Source organism: Pungitius pungitius, chromosome 1 (assembly GCF_949316345.1).
Source record: "Pungitius pungitius chromosome 1, fPunPun2.1, whole genome shotgun sequence".
NCBI classification, from domain to species: domain Eukaryota; kingdom Metazoa; phylum Chordata; class Actinopteri; order Perciformes; family Gasterosteidae; genus Pungitius; species Pungitius pungitius.
Genome location: NC_084900.1, coordinates 14,458,113 through 14,477,841, shown reverse-complemented (window position 1 = coordinate 14,477,841; position 19,729 = coordinate 14,458,113). Strand labels below are relative to the sequence as shown.

At 47.8% G+C, this 19,729-nt stretch overlaps 2 protein-coding genes across 4 annotated transcripts; one reads left to right on the top strand and one right to left on the bottom strand.

The window, feature by feature from the left end:
• Window positions 1–470: 470 nt before the first annotated feature.
• spata2 (spermatogenesis associated 2) lies at window positions 471–6,217 on the bottom strand. 2 transcript variants are annotated; one of them, XM_062562275.1, is made up of 3 exons: window positions 5,878–6,217; window positions 4,254–5,095; window positions 471–3,788 (listed from the first exon to the last, which is right to left on the bottom strand). In XM_062562275.1, exons 2-3 carry the CDS (start codon window positions 4,605–4,607, stop codon window positions 2,445–2,447), a joined length of 1,698 nt encoding a protein of 565 aa, XP_062418259.1. In that variant the 5' UTR covers window positions 4,608–5,095; window positions 5,878–6,217; the 3' UTR covers window positions 471–2,444. The 2 variants fall into 2 exon arrangements, with proteins under 2 accessions (XP_062418259.1, XP_037335148.2); XM_037479251.2 differs by having other exon boundaries at window positions 4,254–5,052.
• A 5,383-nt stretch (window positions 6,218–11,600) lies between these two features.
• rnf114 (ring finger protein 114) lies at window positions 11,601–16,376 on the top strand. 2 transcript variants are annotated; one of them, XM_037479253.2, is made up of 6 exons: window positions 11,601–11,790; window positions 12,484–12,634; window positions 12,783–12,889; window positions 14,489–14,603; window positions 14,941–15,048; window positions 15,128–16,376. In XM_037479253.2, the coding sequence occupies exons 1-6, from the start codon at window positions 11,654–11,656 to the stop codon at window positions 15,191–15,193; spliced, it is 684 nt and encodes a 227-aa protein (XP_037335150.2). In that variant the 5' UTR covers window positions 11,601–11,653; the 3' UTR covers window positions 15,194–16,376. The 2 variants fall into 2 exon arrangements, with proteins under 2 accessions (XP_037335150.2, XP_062418264.1); XM_062562280.1 differs by having other exon boundaries at window positions 12,753–12,889.
• Window positions 16,377–19,729: the final 3,353 nt, after the last annotated feature.

Genomic DNA, 19,729 nt, shown 5'->3' with positions numbered 1-19,729 from the left:
TTTCCTCATAGACGTCTATGGGAGCAGGTGTCTTTGGAATGTCCTGTATTTTCCTCAAAACTATTCTTCCATCTCACTAAAGCTCGTCCATGGGGGGGAACTGGTTTAGTAATGGTGTTACATGCAGTAAGACGTGATGTAGAGCACCGATGATGCTTCTAGTTTGTCTCTTTACTCCGTAGATGACAAGTCAACATTAGTCTCAGATGAGGGACATAATCCAAAATAAATACAGAATGTATTTTAAAGCAAAACCAATTCATTTACTAATAAAACCCCATTGGGATTGTGATGTAGTAAAGAGGTTTTATCTCTTTGGTCCACGTGCTGCCGTCTCTCTATTTATGGATGTTTGTCCCCATCTACTGGACACACAGGACAGAACCACAGGACGCCGCCCTGTCCTCTGGAGACCAAAGACGTCACACCTCGGACGTGATGTTAAGACGTCTGTAGTGGTTCAAAAAGACAGAAACACAGAAAACGTTTTTTCCCAGAATTTTATTCTTTAAATTATTTTATAAAATCTCATTTACGTTTCAATATATGTATATTTATATATATATATTCATTTTTTTAAACCAATTAAGTTTGGCTATCCCCCCCCCTCTATATACCCACATTTTGTTCCTAAGGTCCACACCCCTTCATATTGTGCAATGAACCAATGACATGGGGGGGGGGAGGGGGGGGGCATGCCAAGGACAGCATGAGACAGGCTCCCCAAATACACAAACCACACGGGGAGGGGGGGGGGGGGGTGTAAAGGGCTCAATGCGCTCCATGACCCTACCGCACTCACGTTACCCCCCCAACATCAGTAGTGTGCGCACAGAGGTGACAGACAACTGCTTAGCCCGCCCCCCCCAGCAGCGAACTGCACATCTCCTCTTAGGTGTTTGTTCTTCATTTGGCAAAACATTCACTCCTCCAACGCAGATCGACACTCGTGGAGTCGTCTCTGTTGCTGGTAGGATGGGGAGGAGGGGGGGGGGGGGCACCACATAAGCGACGCAATCCCCCCAGTTGATGTACAGACGGAAGGAAGGACGGCAAGGGAAGCTTTAAATCATCCAGAGGAACAAATGATCAGTTATAAATAATAATAATAATAAACCCCCACCAGCAGAAACGTTGAATGCTTGGTGAGCTCAGTCCGTGGTGAAGGTATAAAAGTGTGTGTGTAGTGTTTTACGGTTGTAATGCCTCCATTATATAATACCGTTAACTGTTAAGTAGCGCCCCCCCCATGTGTGTTTCCCTTTACTGTTCCAGTTACTTTAATGCCTTTTCCTGGTAAAACTCAAGTGATGAAGAGGAGCTTCTGTGGGATTTCATTCGCTCATCGATCAGTCGATTTCAGACTCTTTGGAATGAGCACGAGAAGACAATAAATAAACTGCAACACTTCCTGAGTCGCATGAAAACACTACTTCCTGTCCCGGGATCGATATCATAGGTTGCTTTAAGAACAGGAAGTTAACCTGTAAGGTGAATAAATACGTTTAGGGGGGAGTGGGGGGGGGGCCTCGCCATGCTGAGGAGCTGAAGCTGTTTGAGGTAGAAACCAACCAACCGAGTCAGAGAATCCAAGTCAGCTGATCCTGCGACTCCACCGAGACCGACCGACTGACTGACGCGCACGACGGCGTCATGGAAGGAGTGTAATGAAGGGTTGGGGGGGGGGGGCATGGACCGACACAACTAAAACAGGCTGTTCACCAAACCCAAGTCATCTTCAGTGTCTCAAGTCACCAGCAGCAGTTCAACCTGTCACATGACCAGGAAACACCAGGGTTATTTTACAAGGCATAATCATTTTTAAATAGAATATATGGCAATATGTCCCCACCCCACAGACAAGTTTACAACCACCCCCCCACCCCACAAAGAAGGCCCAAAGCCAGACCTCATGCCCATTTAACAGTCTCACATTGTTCGAGAGAATAGAGATTAGAGATTAAAAATATAAACTATTGACTTCCAGTGTAGGTTCTCTGTTTTTTCTCCTATTGGTTTAAGTTTGAAAAGACCTCCCGTGTCACAATGCAAGCTGGGAGGTCCTTTCCACGCACACACACACACACACACACACACACACATATTCATACGGACGGAATTCATTCAGAACGAGAAGGAAGTAAAACTCCCTTTCATCCAGTTTCCCTTTCGAAGAAGGAAGTGGGGGAAGCACTACAACATCACGTGAATACTGAATAGCAGGTAGGTCAAAAGGGAGAAGAAATAGATCGTAAAAAGGCCTGGACTTTTACAAGGCAGCGAGGGGGGGGGGGGTCGGGGGGGGGCTCTCTGTGGCCGTAGCGAGAGGAAATGTACAAAGTTTGAGAGCAGAACCGCCGCCGCGGATAAAAGGGAGGAGAGGAAATGAGCTGCTTTGATTGGCAAGAGCTGAAGCGAGTCTACGTAGCGGTGGGGGGGCACACTCATCGGTACACCATGTGAGACATGGTGCCGGATTTGAAGTTGAGCTGGTGGTTGGGCACGAAGCTGTGCTGGGGGTTCTTCCGCGTGCAGATGTCCTTCCCGTAGAGGCCCATGCACGAGTCACATGACACCTTGGAGCAGTTCACGCAGGTGTGCGACGCCGCCGGCTTGTTGCAGAAGCCGCACCGCGACCCGCCCAGGCTCAGCCGCTCGCCGCCGCCCTTCGGCGTCGTCAGGGCGACGGACTTGCTCGCGAAAAGCTTAGCGGACATGAGGGGCTTCTCCGCCATCTGGGGGTGGGGGTGCGGGTGGGAGTGCGAGTGGGTCAGCGTGAGGGGGTGCGGGTGGAGGTGGGACTGAGCGTTGGAGTAGACTGAGAGCTTCTCCTTGACGGGGATGTAGCCGTCGAGGGGCCGCGGGGGTTTGGCGTGGTAGTCCTGCAGGCCGCAGCAGGGGGAGGGGTCCACGTCGTGGCAGGCGGGGCAGAGGACGGTGTCGCACCTCGGGCAGGCGGCCACGGAGGAGCAGCCCAGCCCGCAGCCCTGGCACTTCACGCCGCCGTGAGCCTTGAGCAGCCACGCGTCCCTCGCGTCACGGGGCTCCCTGGACGGAGGGCGGGAGGGGGTCTGCCTGCCCCCGGCCCCCACGCCCCGCTCCGTGTACAGGTCTATCTCGTCCAACGAGGACAGGTGGTAGGACGTGTAAGCGTCGGGCGGGGGAGGCGACTGGATGGGGAAGAAATCGGCGACGGGGCTGTAGGAGGGCGCGGCGGCCACCGAGAAGAGCGACGCCGAGGTGCAGGGCCGGATGATCTCGTCCTTCATGTCCTCCTCCGCGTCCACGAACAGAGGCTCCTTGCGCAGGCTCAGCGAGGCCTTCAGGACGGGCTTGGTCATGGCGGCGTGCCAGTGGCCGGCCCCGTCCGTCACGTCCACGGACTTGGACGGCCGGCTGCCTCGCCGCAGGTGGTGGCCATGAGGCCTCTCGATGTCCGGCGGCCGCACGGACAGCCGGGACATGTCCGCCCCGAGGCTGTCGCGGCGGCGGAGCGCCTCGGCGCAGCCGGCCGCGTCGTCCCTGCACCCCCTGCGGAGCTCCAGGGCCTCCAGCTCGGAGGCGGAGCCGCGGGCCAAAGCCACCACCTCCCCCAGGAGGCGACACTCGGCCTGGGCCAGGAAGAGCTCGAAGGCCAGCTGCCGCAGGTGGTTGGAGCCCCCCGGGTGCTCCTGCAAGCGGAACTGGGCGTCGTGGTCACAGGCGTAGCCGATGGTGCGCATCAGAGTTCGGAGTTCTCCGTCAGAGATGGCCGACTGCAGATGGTACACGTATGGGCCGGTGAAGGTCTGGAGGGGACAAGGGTTCATTAGAAACAGCTCAGCGTGATACTCCTTTGATATCATACGCATACGGAAATGTTTAAAAAAGCTTCACAGATGACCTCACTGATAAAACACAGGGACGGAATGACGTTTCCAATCCAATCACTCATTAGATTTACAGGCAACTACGGCAAGAGTAAACTCCAACACACGGGCCTGAAATTATATTTAAAGCAGCTTCTGAATATTGCTGCAGTCTTTGCGACCCGGTGGTGCAGCCTCTACAGCGGAGGCCCTTCAGGGGGGGAGCTCGTTAAGATGGAAAGGTTTGCACAAACTAGTGTGGAGAATCAGGTGGACGTCTGAAGGGAAGCCACTTGTTTTATCCAAGTAAAAGATGCAGTCCAAACTACTAATTAAATCAGACCCCAACAAAAAACACTTGTTGTTCAGGTACTTCCAGGTTCACTCAGAATAAACCCAACTCACCTTGATGCATCGGAACTCCTTCTTCCAGGGGAAGAGCAGGAGGTTGGTGCATATGGTTTCCAGCGTGTTGTAGGCTCTCTCCAGGCTCTTGATGCTGCCCCCCCTCTGACAGCGGAGGGAACTCTCCACCACTTCGTAGAAGCGCACCATCCGGAAGCGCTGCCCCGGGTCCGGCTGGTAGGCCCCCAGCAGAGCCGTCGCTGTGGAGAGCAGGGCCTCGCTGTCCTTGTGCCTCCCTCGGTCCCCCCCCGCCGGTGCGGACCCGTTCGCCGCGTACTCCCCGCCAACCTCCAGGCGCCTCTCCAGCAGCGTCACGTACCTCCGAAACAGGTCCTCCTTCAGCTTGGCATCCATTATCCCCAGCGGACTGTCAGTCGGCCGTTCTACTTTTCTGAGAGAGCCGCACCCCGTTTAGCATACTCGGCACCAGGGCGCCACATTCAAGCACCATTTTTGGTCGCCATGATTCACTGCGAATGTTTGGCACAAGCGCAACCTTAATAACGTTTCGGAGAGAGGGAAGAGGACTGAGCGCTGTCATCCAATCAGACGCACATCCTTTGAACAGGAGACGCCGTGGTTGTGGTGCTCTCAGTTGGCGTAGCTGGGCTGCAGCCCGTCGGGGCGCCTTCTTGCGGTCATCTCTGGCGTCGTCCTGGAAGCGCGGCGTCGTTGCAGGAGGAGGCCTGGAGGAGCTTCTGCTTCACGCTCGGTTTCAGCGTGTGCAGAGTTCAAGGTCATTCACCGCGACCCGCTTCTGTGATAGTTGGATTCTTCTGAGCTGTCCCCCCCCCCCAAGCTGCAAAGACACAGGAGAGCACCATATTGGAAATCTCTCATTTCTAAGACACACACGAAGAAGAGAACTTTCAATCATATATTCTATATATACACTCGCTGTTGAATTGGTGAAAAATGTAAATGCAATAACAATCAGACAGAGCATTCTCTGAGGCTCACACAGGAAGAGTGCGTGCGTGCGTGTGTGGGTGTGTGTGAGCATCACTCTTTATTAGAACGTGCACTGATGTGGGTTTTTGTATGTCTGTTGTACAGCTAATAGTTTGGTGAATTATCAGGCTGATACAAAACGACTAGAGGGACTACGCTGTACATCAGGGCTCAGTGTTGTCGCCAGTGAATGTGTGAGCCAGCGGTACAACATGCACGTGAACCATGGTAGCAGGTACAAAGGCGCGCGCGCGCACCCACACACACACACACACACCCGTTTAACAGTTAGCGAGCTAGCAGGCTACGCGCCTAAGCTAACACATCACCATGAGTTGCCGTTGAGCATCGACCGCAACAGAGTCGCTCCGTCGCGACCAGCACAGCTCATGAAGAGCTTCACGGATCTCAAACCCACGTATCCCGGTTCCGTTTCTGCCCCCCCGCGACATAGTGTCGGCTAAGCAGTGAACGCCCATCTCAGCGCAGCTGGCTAGCTAAACAGATACAGTAGCTAGCAGGGCGGTCCATCGCTGGATCGAAATCGTTGGCGATTTTAAATTAAATGATTTTAAGAATGTACCGTCATTGTGGCGCCACTCTTGCGACACCAAATGTATTTATTGTCTAAGATACCGCGATGTTTACTTGAGCCACGACGAGCACATCTTACCTTTAACAAGTGCTAGCCGCGGCTAGCTACGCCTCCTCAGCTGTTGGAAATTCCCATCGTCTCGACGCGCATGCGCCTGCGTTCTGACAGCTCGTCACCAGCGGAGGGCCCACGTGCGGTTTGGGTCAGAGGGGGAGGAGCCACAGAGGCCAACTACTGACTTGACGTTACATCCCAGAATATCCGGAGACTACAATTATTTATTTAAAATGTCGACATTGGTTTTTGGGTACTCGTATGTACACTTTTGCAAGTCGTTCGCAAACCCTTTTAATACAATGATTTAAAAAACGGACCAGAACCTGATGACGTCACGACAGGAACGACTGGGGGGGGTCACGCGGCAGTTAGACTGGGTCGCGCGCGGAGGCTGGAGGGTGGAAGTACGTCATCGCGGAAGCGAGAAGTTGCAAGCGGCGAGTTTACGGTTTGGGCTGTGTTTGAGGCGGAAAAACAGCGAGAGGAAGGAAGCAGCTATTTGCTGGCTGGAACACAAAGTGTATACGTGTACGGTGTGGGTGAGTTAAATCGAGTAGGAAGTGGGGTGGGATAGTATCGGCCGACGGCCTGTATAGGTCCGGTAGCGGTACTATCTCACACCCGCAGCCTCTTGATTGAATTAAAAATAAATAAATAAAAACTTAAATGGAGCTGCATCAGGGGAGACAGGAGGAGGATAGTATGGAGTATAGTGGAATGGAGGAAAATGGAAGTGATGGGAGGAGGGAAAGTGATTGGGAGGAGGTAGGGAAAGTGCGTAGGGAAAAGGAGGTTAGTCGTAAAAGAAAGAAGAAAAAAGATTGTGCTAGTTCTAATGGGACGGAAAGCGAAGAAGATAAAAGGAAAGCCCCTAAAGCAGGAATGCTTAATGTAGTGGTGCGACTTGAGGGAGAAGGAGTTAAAAAAATGGACCCGCTTAAGCTAACTAAGATAATAAGGGAAAAAGTAGGAGAGGTGAAGTATGCAAGGATTCTGGGAGATGGAAATCTACTTGTAGGATGTAATAATGAAGAGCAAATGGAAAAAGCAAAGAAGATGAAGTGTATAGGAAAAGTAAAAATAGAAAAAGTAGTAAGAGTGGGGGAGAAAAGAAGTGGAGGAAGTAAGGGAGTGATATATGGAATCCCACTTACTGTGAGTATGAAAGAGTTTGTAGAGAATCTGAAATTGAAGAATAGATCAGTAAAAAGTGCAGTAAGAATGACAAGGGGGGTTGAAAAAACGGAAACCGAGTCTGTGTTGATTGACTTTGAAACAAAGGAGGTACCAAAAGAGGTATACTATGGATTTTTGAGATACACCATAAGGGAGTATGTGCCTAAACCATTGAGATGCTATAACTGTCAAGAATTTGGGCACATGGCTAATGTCTGTAAAGGAAAGAGAAGGTGTGCTAGATGCACTGGGGATCATGAATATGGAAAGTGTGGAGACGTAAGACCAAAGTGTTGTAATTGTGGAGGGGATCATAGTGTGGCCTTTTGGGGGTGTGAAGTGATGAAGAAGGAAGTTAAAGTACAACAGATAAAAACACAGGGAAACGTCTCATATGCTGAAGCTGCTAAAAGAGTGGAAAAGGAAAAGAATAATCAGAGCGAAGGAGCTGAAAAAAGGGTAGTACGAGAAGATCATCAAGAAAAGAAGGAGAAATGGGAAGAGAAGAAGAAAATAGTGACATTCATAGCAGGGGTGATAAATGCTACGGCTGAAGTTAAGTCTAAAACGGAAAGAATTCAGATTATTGTTAAAGCAGCAATACACCATTTAGATATGGCAGGATTAAAGTGGGAAGAAGTGAGGGATGAACTTAGTGTACAGTCGAGTCAAGAGACAGCATGGGTGGGCTAATCATTTTAGTAATGTTAATCCTACAGTGGAATGCAAGAAGCTTGATCGCGAATGGGCAGGAGTTTAAGCAATTTGTTGGGAGTAGAAAAGAAAAACCAGATGTAATGTGTGTCCAGGAATCCTGGTTAAAGCCAAATTTGGAGTTTATAATATATGGATACATATCAGTTAGACAAGATAGGGAAAATGGTGGTGGAGGGGGATGTATAACATTTATAAGGCAAGGGATGCCGTATAGAGTGTTAGGTATAGGTAAGGAGCAAGAGTATGTAGTAGTAGAAACGTGGGGGGAAAGGGAAAAAATGGTAATTATAAATTATTACAATCCATGTAGGAAGTTAGAATTAATCAAATTAGAGGAAATAGAGGGACAAGATAATAATAATATTGTATGGTGTGGGGATTTCAATGCACATAATACATTGTGGGGTAGTGAGAAAATGGACAGTAATGGACAAGTAATCGAAGAACTATTGGATGAGAAAAACTTAGTGTGTTTAAATGATGGAAGTAAAACGAGGATAGAGGTTAAGACTGGGAAGGAATCTGCACTGGATCTAACAATGGTATCTAGTAGGATGGCAGCGATATGTAAATGGAGTGTGTATAAAGAAGGAACAATAGGTAGTGATCACTATCCAGTACTGTGTGAACTTAATATGGCAGTATCTCAAAGTGTAGGAAATAGAGGAGGAAGATGGGTTTTTGAGAAGGCTAATTGGGAAAAATTCCAGCAGGAAAGTGACAGGTACCTGAACCAGATTGAATATAATGATGATATAGAGACACTGGAAAGTAAAATTAAAGAAGGTATAATAAGGGCAGCAATGGAAACAATTCCAAAAAGTAAAGGTAATGTGAAGAGGAAAATAGTACCATGGTGGAATGAGGAATGTAAAGAAGCAGTTAGAAATAGAAATAAAGCATTTAAAGTAATGAAAAGAACGCATAATTTTATGCATATGATTCAATATAAGTATGCTCAGGCAATAGTAAGGAAAACAATTAGACATGCAAAAAGAACGCATTGGAGGAAGTATTGTAGTACAATTGGGAGTACAACTCAGATTGGAGAGGTGTGGACAATGATAAAGAAGATGGGTGGTGAAAGAAGAGAATGGAATTATCCAGTTTTGAGTAGTGGAAATGAAATTGCAGTGACGAATAAAGAAAAAGCTGAGATGTTAGCAAATACATTTGCCGAGGTGCACAGCTCTCATAATATGTCTGAGGAAGAGAAGAGAGGCAGAGAAAAAACTAAATCTGAAAATGTAGAGGCACTTGCAGAGATGGGAAAAGTAGAGGATGAGCTAAATGTATTATTTAATATGGGAGAACTAAATCGGGCAATGGCCAAAGCTGGGAAGACGGCGCCAGGAAAAGATGACATTTGCTATAGCATGTTGAAATGTTTAAGTGAAAAGGGGAAAGAAAAATTGTTGATGCTGTATAACAAAGTGTGGGAGAAAGGTAAATTACCAAAGAGCTGGAAGAAGGCAATTATAGTTCCGATAAGGAAACCTGGGAAGGACGCTAGTAAACCAGCAAGCTATAGGCCTATTGCCCTGACCTCGCATAGTTGTAAATTAATGGAAAGAATGATAAATGAGAGGCTAATGTATATTATGGAAAAAAGGGGTATGATGGCTGAATGTCAAAGTGGGTTTAGAAAAGGTAGAAATACTATGGATGCAATACTGTGTTTAGAAGACAACATAAGAAAAGCACAAGTAAACAAAGAGACAACAGTAGCAGTATTTTTTGACGTAGAAAAAGCATATGATATGTTATGGAGAGAGGGATTAATGATTAAATTATATAATATGGGAATTAGAGGAAATCTTCTGAACTGGATTAAGGATTTCCTGGAAGGAAGAACAATCCAGGTTAAAGTAGGGGAAGACTTGTCAAGGGAGCAGGGTGTAGAGAACGGAACACCTCAGGGGAGTGTTGTAAGTCCCACATTGTTTTCAATAATGATTAATGATATATATGTAGACATACCAATGGATATGGGAAGATCGCTATTCGCGGATGACGGGGCAATATGGAAAAAAGGAAGAAATATCGAACATATAGTTAAAAAGATACAAGAAGGGGTCCAACAGGTTGAAAAGTGGGGAACAAAGTGGGGTGTTAAATTTTCTATAGAGAAAACTAAAGTGATGTTTTTTACAAGGAAGAAAATCAAGGAAAATATAAATGTTAAACTATATGGAAGTAATTTAGAGAGAGGTAAAACATTCCGTTTTTTAGGAGTACAATTTGACACAAGGTTAACATGGAAAGAGCATATTAAAAATATAGAAGATAAGTGTAAGAAAGTAATAAATATAATGAGATGTTTAACAGGAACAGAATGGGGAGCAGATTATAACTCATTGAAATACATATATGTGAGGTTAATAAGACCAAGAATGGATTATGGAAGTATGGTGTATGGATCAGCGACCAAAACTTTACTTAGGAGGCTTGATGTAATACAGGCAAAAGCATTGAGATTATGTTTAGGAGCAGTTAAGACGTCGCCAGTGTGTGCTCTACAGGTGGAAGCGGGAGAAATGCCATTGAGCATGAGACGAAAACAATTGATGGTAAATTATTGGGTTAATCTAAAAGGACATGGAGATAGTCATCCAACTAAAAGAATATTACAAGATAATTGGGAAAGGGAGAGAGTACAAAAGCTCAGTTTTGGGTGGATAGGGGATCAAGCAGCTAGAGAATTGGGAGTATTTGAAAAGGAATTCTGCTCAACTGTAATATGGCCTGACACTCCGGTATGGAAGTTAGAAACAATGACGGTTGATTTTAAATTAAATTGGGCAAAAAAAGAAAGGAAGAATATTGATTTGGTAGCGGAATGTTATAGACATTTAGAGGTTAAATATAAAGAATATGTTCAGATCTATACAGATGGATCAAAGGATCCAGGAACGGGAAAGACCGGATCTGCAGTTTACATTTTGAATCAAAGAGATGAGATAAGTAGACGAACCACAAATGACCTGAGTGTGTATGCAGTTGAGTTATATGCTATATTGATGGCACTAGAATGGATTGAGGAAAACAAAATAAAAAAAGCTTTAATTGGCAGTGATTCAATGTCAGCTTTATACAGTCTCATGACTGGGGTGTCTAAGAGCCATCAGGATTTATTGTATGCTATATTGACAATATATACTAGAATAAAAGGAAAAAGTTACGAAATTCAAATGGCTTGGATTCCTGCTCATATTGGCGTTGTGGGAAATGAGAGAGTCGACAAGTTAGCCAAACAAGCTGTTAAAAAAGAGTTTATTGAGGCAAATATTAAGCTGTCAAAATCTGAGGGAAAGAGTGTAATATGGAAAGAAACCATTAGAAATTGGCAACAGCAGTGGGATAGGGAAAATAAAGGAAGACATTTGTACACTATTCAAAATAAAATTGGGGTTGTGAAGAAAAGGGGAGGAAATAGAAGAGAAGAAATTGTTATGAGCAGGTTAAGGATAGGGCACAGTAATTTGAACAGCACACTTCATATTATAAGGAAGCACCCAACGGGTTTTTGTGTTATTTGTCCGGTTGCAGAAACAATAGAGCATGTGTTAATGAATTGTAAACAGTATGAAGTACATAGGAAAAAGATGATGGAAGAGTTAGGAAAGGCTGGAGTAAAAGGGACAGGAGTGAAGGAAGTACTAGAGAGTGGGGAGAATGAACAATGTAGAGAAACTATTTTAAATTTTTTAGTAAGAACAGGTCTGGTGAAAAGAATATGAAATAAGGATATGATGTAGCAGAGAAATAAATCCGGAAGATGGCGGTAGTGCAACATAAAAGGATGCAAGCTGCCGATAAACCCTAAAGAAGAAGAAGAAGAAGAAGAACGACTGGGGGGGAGGAGGAGGGGAGGCGTGGGGCACTGTCTCAGTGAAGAAAAGAAATGGCGACGCTCGGAGGGTTTAGTGCTGCACAGCACAAGAAGAACGTCTCCGACGGTACCGGCGACATGTCGGAATTCGTTTGTCCGGTTTGTCTCGAAATCTTCGACAGTCCCGTGACGACGCAATGCAGCCATACGTGAGTATTTGCGCCGTTTGATGCGTCGACCGTCCAGCCTCCTTTGACCCACATCTCACCAGGAGCGACGTGATAGTTCCGTGGGACAATTAACCCACCGGGGGGGCGGCGGAGGTGGAGGAGGGGGGGGCTCGTTTTGCTGAACGCGTCGTGCCGCCGGAGACGCTAAACGGCGACGAGGCGCCGGCCCGTTTCTGTTGTGACCCCGAATTCCTGTTTCCCCCTTTTGGACATTTACAAGAAACACAATGTCGGCTCGCCGAACCAGTTTCAGTTTTGTTTACATCAAAGAGGCGGCCTCTCCTGGGAGTTGTAGTCCACACATCCGCTGCTGGGACTCGTCCACCCGCTCTGAAAGACTACAAGTCCCTGCGCCTTCCCGAGCGGGGGAGGGAGGGGGACTTTCCATCGGATTTACAGGAAGCTTTACAGGCGCATCTAGTGAATGACAACACCTGTTCTATGTTTTATCAGTTTTTTTGCCAGTAAGCAGACCTTTGATTGCTCCTGGTCTCCAAAGCAATTGTTTAAAATCAAATTGTACTTGCTCTTTATTTGTTTATCATATTCTATTATAAATCGGTCCTATTTCTAAATGACCTCTTTGGCTATTGAACTAAGTTTTAGCAAACATTTCTAACTCCCTTCGATCACCTGGTTCATCATGACAGGTTATTCCCCTTTGATCCCCAGGTTTTGCCACAGTTGTTTGCAGGAGTGCTTGCGCCCCCAGAAGCCGGTGTGCGCCGTGTGCCGGGCCGGGCTGGGCCCCTGGACCCGAGCCGCCGAGCTCGAGCTCAAGATCCAATCGTCTGTGGCCGCCTGCAAAGGCTGTGGAGCACAGGTAGGCGCTGTGGCGTGGGTCAATGTGCAGAGGGGGGGGGGCATATCACAACTACATTTGACACGGTTGCAGTGTTTTCAGAGGAATTACATATTTTTGGGGGGGGTTTGTGCACCAGCAGTTACCGATGCGTTCTCCCGCTGTTCAGGTCCGCCTTTCTCAAATGAGAGGCCACACGGCTGCCTGCTCAAAATTCCAGGAATACATTGAGGAGGGAGTGAGGACCACCGCCCAGAGCCAGCCCGCCATCATCAGGTGACAGTCAAATCTCACCCACATTGTGTGTGTGTGTGTGTGTGTGTGTGTGTGTGTGTGTGTGTGTGTGTGTGTGTGTGTGTGTGTGTGTGTGTGTGTGTGTGTGTGTGTGTGTGTGTGTGTGTGTGTGTGTGTGTGTGTGTGTGTGTGTGTGTGTGTGTGTGGAGAACCCAACACCTGAACGAAAGCACAGGAGCCATCTGCTGAACTCGGTGGAATAGCTCACACTTGACCTTGCGTATGCCACGTTGTTTATGAGCAGGAGGCTCGACTAGGCCTGTCGCCATATGCAATACCTTATAGCACAATATAGGAAAATGAGTGCGAAGATTTTTGGTAGTGCAATATTCATTTTACACATACATGAACGTCACCAACATTTTAGTCGATCGTGCTTCCCTTTTGTCTGCTTTGTTATGGAGGGTTATTTTTTGTTACCTCTACTGAAGTCCAAATGGATTTCGTTACGAAGCCGCAATCTTCATCTGCGGTGTGGGAACATTTTGGCTTGAAGCCGAATGAGGGAAGAGAGACAATAACGATCCGGTACGTCAACTTTGTTTACAAACAGTGGCAACAAAAACCGGCCACGCAAGTTAGCTAAAATCTCACCTGAAACAACAACAACAACCCTCCGGCCGGTCGTTAACCCGAGCTACTGTCGGTTCCTGCGGACTCCTCGTTCGCCTCTTTGGGCCGGCGCTTGTTAACGGCACCGAGCCGCTCCGTCTCTCCCTGCAGCCACGGAGCGCGTCGCCATGCCGGCGGTCGAAGCCCCGGGTTGAACCGCCCCGCTGGACCCATTTTCTCGAACCCGACCCCATCGCACAAAGTGTCCCTTATTATTTTTGTTGCTTTTATTTTGGACACATTTTTTTTGACGACTAAAACGCTCTTTGTTCTTTGGAAGCGCGTCCTCGTATTACTATGATATTATATTGTCATTATGTTATCCGTGGCATTAAACGGTCTGCAATAATTGCACAACGCAAATGTGATATGGTGGCAGGCTCGGCCCTGCGGGGGGAAACCCATGAGAAAGCAGCGGTAATGGATCCTTGCGGCTTAGGAGGTAATTATCTGTGCGTTGTTCTCCGAATCATTAACTGCAAAGAAGGAAAAACACGACAAGTGGAACTCTGAGTTATGTCTGTAGGTTGAAGGTGTGACAAAACGCCATAAACCAACCCTCACAATGCCGAGGAGGGATTGGAATTGTCTGTGAGCTGTTTTATTGCCTTCAGATAAACTGCAAAAAGAAGTCAAGTGTCAATAGAGAAACTAAAGGTTGAGTATCCGGTTATTCTACTATTTGATTTGGCTGCAAAATGTTTCTTCAAATGTAGATTTTGTGTTTCCATGGTACCTAAAAACTAACCCGCCATCGGTGAACTGTCCGTGAGAGTCATGTGATCGAGCTACAAATATTCCGAGCCTCAGACCTCGTGAGCGTTGTTCTGTCCAGCTGTAGCTCCTCCGCCTGCCTTGAAATGCTTTTTAACCTGTTTTTCCTGCTCCCTTTTGTCTCAAATCGTTATAAAGACGAACAAACACAGAATCAGTTTGTCAACAGTGTTTTCCCCGCCTCTGTCTCCTCAGTCCCGTACCGAACCGCTTCACCTTCACCTGCCCGTACTGCAACTGCCAGAACCTGGACCAGGACGGCCTGGTGGAACACTGCACCTCTCAGCACGCGCGGGACGCACGACAAGTGGTAGGAAGGAGGATGCAACAAAACCACACAATCTAGAAAACATGATTAATGACTTCAACCGGATAACGTTTGGCCCCCAGCGGGGGGGGGCAAACTCTTTCTCTTAGCGACACGTCGTCTATATTGTGGGATACTGGTGGATTGATCTCCCTCATGTAGCACAACAAATGAACGTTAGTGCAGAGCTTTGTTTTATTGAAAGTGTTTCATTCCTCCGTGAATAATCTTTCTAAAATAACTCCTCCTTTTCATCCGAGTCTCTGTTGTATCGCAGTGAGATTCACCAACTCAAAGATTTGTACCTGGACGCATTGTCTCTCTCTCTGAATCCGTCCAGGTGTGTCCCATCTGTGCCTCGATGCCCTGGGGCGACCCGAGCTACAGGAGTGCAGACTTTTTCCAGCACCTGAAGATCCGACACACGTTCTCCTACGACACCTTTGTTGTGAGTCCCCCCCCCCCCCCCCCCCCTTCCGGTCACACGTGTGTCTTTCTGGGCTCTAACTCTCGGCCTGTCTCTGCAGGATTACTCCACAGACGAGCACACGATGATCCAGGAGGCTCTACAGCGCTCCCTGGTGGACAACTGACGGCGATGCGGCAGAGAAGGGAACATTGGACGAAGCGACGGGAGGGGGGGGGGGGGGGGGCGGCGGCGCACCGTACCACCACCCGTCCTGTCCCGTGGGGGGGTGGGGGGGTGGTGGTACTGTACTGCTGGGGGTGGCCAGCTTCACACGGAACTTGTCTTTGTCGTTAAGGATCTATAGGTTTATTATTCAGAAAATAAATTCTGCAATACTGTCTAAAAAAAGAAAGGAAAAAAAAGCATATCGTGCTGTCTGATTTAGGAGTGAACTGTGTTTCTGCTGTCTTACCCCCCCCCCAAATGTTGAGTCTGTAGACTTATGTTGTACCTACTAAACTATGTTTGTTCATTTATGACTCCGTGATGCCACGGAGACAAAAAAAACTTCCAAAAAGTTGTGATTAAATCTCCCCCCCGTCGTCAATACTTGATGTAATGAGAGGGTTCGGCCACTAGGTGGTTAAACTGTTCGCTCAAGTACCGAAAACGTGTAAGAACTGGTGAGTGACTCCGCATGTTCACTCTCAGGAAGTGGAGGGTTTAACTTTATTTTATCTAGAAGCTGATTTTCTGAGTGGGAGAGCGAGTGTGTTCATCGTGTTTGTTTTTTAGAGATCTACTGGAAAGAATAAATAATAAGAGGGTCAAACACAAGCCGCACGGCGGCTGTTTGCTTCGTTGTGATGTTTCTCCCTTCCGTCTCTGTGCCTGCTGGTAGATCTTGTTTCTGACTTCCAAACTCTAATAGGGCTAATAGTTCAGTCGGGTAAAACCGAGCCATGTGATTTATTTCTGTCATTGTCACTGGGTGAGGGGGGGGGGGCTTGCATGTTTCTGCCAGAGGGGGGCGGTAGAGCTCCACCTCTCCCTGGCCGTCCTCCAGCATACGGAACATGTCACTGATGTAATCAGAGGCTTTTACAAGTTCATGGGGTGAAGCAGCTCTATCGATTATTTCTTTAAATGTAACTTACTGTGTAAAGAAGAGAGAAATGCACATAGCTGATATTTGTTTGCCTCATAATCTGACAGCATGTGAAGAAAGCAGAATATTCCTTTTGATCTAATTTATTTTGCTGGATGTTTCTCTTTGTTTGCACCCCGCTGTGTTGTTTCCAATGAGTTGTACTCGTCCCACATTCACCGACAGGTAAATAAAAGGTGTCACACCCCCACGAGGAGCAGCTCAATGCCTTCTGTTTCCTCAATATCTGTCCGAGTGGGGATACGTCCTGATACATTACGGCTCTAGAATGATTTAAACCCCGAACCAAAGAAATCAGGTGCAGTGATTCATACCTGTGTGGCGGGGAGGGGGAGGGGGGGCACTTGCTGTTCTGAGTGAGTGTGTGTGTAAAAGGGAAGGTAACGAGCATCAATGCAGAATGATGCTCACTTGTCTGATACTACAGGTCTTCTCTACTTGTACTCTTGTACTTGTACTCTTGTACTCTGGTACTTGTCTCTTGTACTCTTGTACTTGGCTTGTGTACTCTTGTACTCTGGTACTCTAGTGTCGAGTGTTCTGATGAAACTTGAGCCCTTCTGTGCACGTTGTCCACGGAGAGAGAGAGGATCCTCTCATCTCTTTCCTCTGTGTAATAACTGTAGCTAAATGATATCACAGTGACTCACCTAGGGTCTCACCCACCAAACTTCTTCATGTAGTCCCCCCCGTCCCCTCCCGGATCAGGTTTTGCTCCTGGCAGATGGAGGGGAGATGTTCGCTGTGAGAGAACTAACGAGATGCTGCAGTGCTTCTGGGCAGGAAGGAAGTGGAGCCGTTAAAAACACGGCACAGACAAGTCTTTCTTGTCTGTTTGGTGGCGGAGCTATAAAGAAACAAGGGGGGGTAAGGTGGGGATTAGGAAAAGGAAGAAAGAGAAGGAGAGGGGGCTGGGTGGGGGGGGTGCGAGTGAACACATTGAATAAAAATTTCATAAAGTTCAGCTCTGGTTTCTTTGATGCAAGCAGTCTGCAGGCCCTGTGGAGGCAGCAATTAATGCTACATGAAGCCCGCGGCGCCCTCGCTCCTCTTTTTATAGAAGCACGTCGCACCATCACTCCGCCCGAGACCCCCCCCCCCCCCCGCCAGCCTCCTCCTGTTTCCTCCCCGAGTGTCGTCAACCTGCTCCAAGCCCTTTTGGAACTCCGTCCTCTCCGTCCAGAAGTCCAAATACTCGAAGGCCGAAGGCCCGAAATGCATCCTGGTGGTGTCCTGTACGAGGGCCACCAAAACCATGACCCCATAACACAGGGGGGTGGGGGGGGGGGGCAGCCCCCGGGCCTTCAGGTCATCTGGATGACCTTCATGACATCGCTTTGGCCGTGATGCTGGTACAAGAGGACCGACTCGTTTCCATCTCCTGCTGCTTCCAGCGGGAGCACGAAGAGACGGGAAGTCAGAGACAGGAAGTGGAGAAGATGCCTGGGAAGTTCTCCCCCTCGCCGAGTTCTGCTGAGGCAGGTGTCTGTGGTGAGGTGAAAGGGAGCGCTGGGAGTTCGCTCACCGTAAAAAAAAAAAAAAAATACATTCCTCAAAGTCAGAAACAGGAAGCGCAGGGAAATCCTGGCGCCCAGGCGCCATTGCCGGCTGGCGCGGGTCGGCCCTCTCCGGTGTTTGAGCAGAAAGCGCCGCCGGGCTTCCCCGACATCAATGCTGGTTCTACAGCGACTGCTCTTCCAACTCTTTAACAACCGCCCCCCCCCCCCACTCTCTCACACACACACACACACACACACACACACATGTGATGCCGTAGCCTAAGAGCAACATGACTTAACTTTGATTTAATAAAGCCTGCAACCAGCCTGGCCCCTTATCAGCTAAGTGGAGCGTGCACATCTGTGTGTGTGTGTGTGTGTGTGTGTGTGTGTGTCTGTTGTCCGTGCATCTATTTCTGTGCCCTCTAAAAGCTGCCAACATTACGTCAGAGGTCCTCACAAGTACCGTTTGTCTTCACCGCTGTCTATGAAAGCATGATGTGTACTTTGTTACAGTGAATTACGTAAATGTTGAATGTGTTTTCACTTCCTGTTGAAGCTCTGCGATGTAAATGTCATGAATATGTTTGAATGTGAACTCCTCACGTTACATAGATCTTCAGAGTCCCACGAGAGCTTGTTCTCAGAACCTGCGTTTGTGCAGAATTGTTCTCATGGAAGTGAAGATGAAAATGAACAAATGAACCATCGGGGGATCAAACCATCGCTTCCCTCCTTCACTGATCAGTTTATTTCAAATCTGCTCAGCCGCTGTTCCAATATTTAAAAAGTTAAGCTCTCTAAGGGCAGAACGAAGGGATGCAAAGTCCCCTGTGTGTGTGTGTGTATGTATGTGTGTGTGTGTGTGTGCGTGTGTGCGGGTGTGTGTGTGTGTATGTGTATGTGTGTGTGCGTGTGTGTGTGTGCGTGTGTGCGGGTGTGTGTGTGTGTATGTGTATGTGTGTGTGCGTGTGTGTGTGTGTGTGTGCGTGTGTGTGTGTGCGTGTGTGCGGGTGTGTGTGTGTGTTTGCGTGCGTGCGTGCGTGTGTGTGTGGGGGGGGTGAGAGCAAGGCCCGAGGCTATTATTCTCCCATTAATTTTTCCATTTGAAGTCAAACCTCAGCGGGCGGGCATGAGGGAATCAGAGGCGAGGGGGGGGGGGGTCTAAAGTGGGGATAACCTTATAAGGGTAAGGGGGGGGGGGGGGTTGGTCGTAGCAACATTTATGTACAATAGGGGGGGCCATTTCACTTTCTAAGGACTAGTTATTCTTTTCCCCTCTTCCCCCCCCCCCGAGGGAAGAAACCGGACCCCCAATAAAGCACTTCTCTGAGAAAGGTGAAATCATCACTAAATTAAAAAAGAGTTCCTCCTCTTTTCACACAGATGAGTGATCTTGAGGAGCTCAAACGGCCCAAAACAATTCTAAAAATCTTAAAAGAATGCATCAAATATTATTTTTTTTGTGTTTTCCACACTGCAAACCATGTGACTGTTGGAGGTTTGTAGATGGATGTCATGATCACACCTTCATCTCCTTCCAACCATAACTCCAACAGGAATCTTCTTTGGAATGAGACGTTTTTCAGAAGCTCAACCTTGCTTAGCTTAGTTTAGCTTAGCTTAGCTTAGTTTAGCTTAGCTTAGCTTAGCTTATAGCTCATAGGATCCTGTGCTCCGGTCATATAGGAGATTATGATTTTTGGCAATAGTGGATGTATTATAGTTAAACAAATAATAAATATTACAAAGCCAGCGAGGGGGTGAATGCTTAGATGAAAAGAACGATTAATGTGATTTAATGTGTTCATTTTCTTATGAATCTGAGTAGTTTTTGATGTAAATGAAAGCCTTCGAGGCCTTTTCTCACCACGTCTTAGAAACCCCCCCCCCCCCCCCGCCGACCCCCCCGACCCGCTCTCCACTGCAGAAAAACTTTCCTCCATACGTACAGAACCCCCTCACATCTCCATGTTCCTCAGCACACACACATTCCTGCCCCCCCCCCCCCCTAACCCTAACCCCCCCCCCACACACACACACACACACACAC

Excerpts from the sequence above, each read along its gene's own strand:
- rnf114 (XM_062562280.1), top strand. The coding sequence starts at position 11,654 with ATGGCGACGCTCGGAGGGTTTAGTGCTGCACAGCACAAGAAGAACGTC. Across the intron at positions 14,604-14,940 it reads CGCGGGACGCACGACAAGTG|GTGTGTCCCATCTGTGCCTC; the intron begins GTAGGAAGGAGG and ends GAATCCGTCCAG. Across the intron at positions 15,049-15,127 it reads TCTCCTACGACACCTTTGTT|GATTACTCCACAGACGAGCA; the intron begins GTGAGTCCCCCC and ends CTGTCTCTGCAG.
- spata2 (XM_062562275.1), bottom strand. The coding sequence starts at position 4,607 with ATGGATGCCAAGCTGAAGGAGGACCTGTTTCGGAGGTACGTGACGCTG. Across the intron at positions 3,789-4,253 it reads AGGAGTTCCGATGCATCAAG|ACCTTCACCGGCCCATACGT; the intron begins GTGAGTTGGGTT and ends TGTCCCCTCCAG.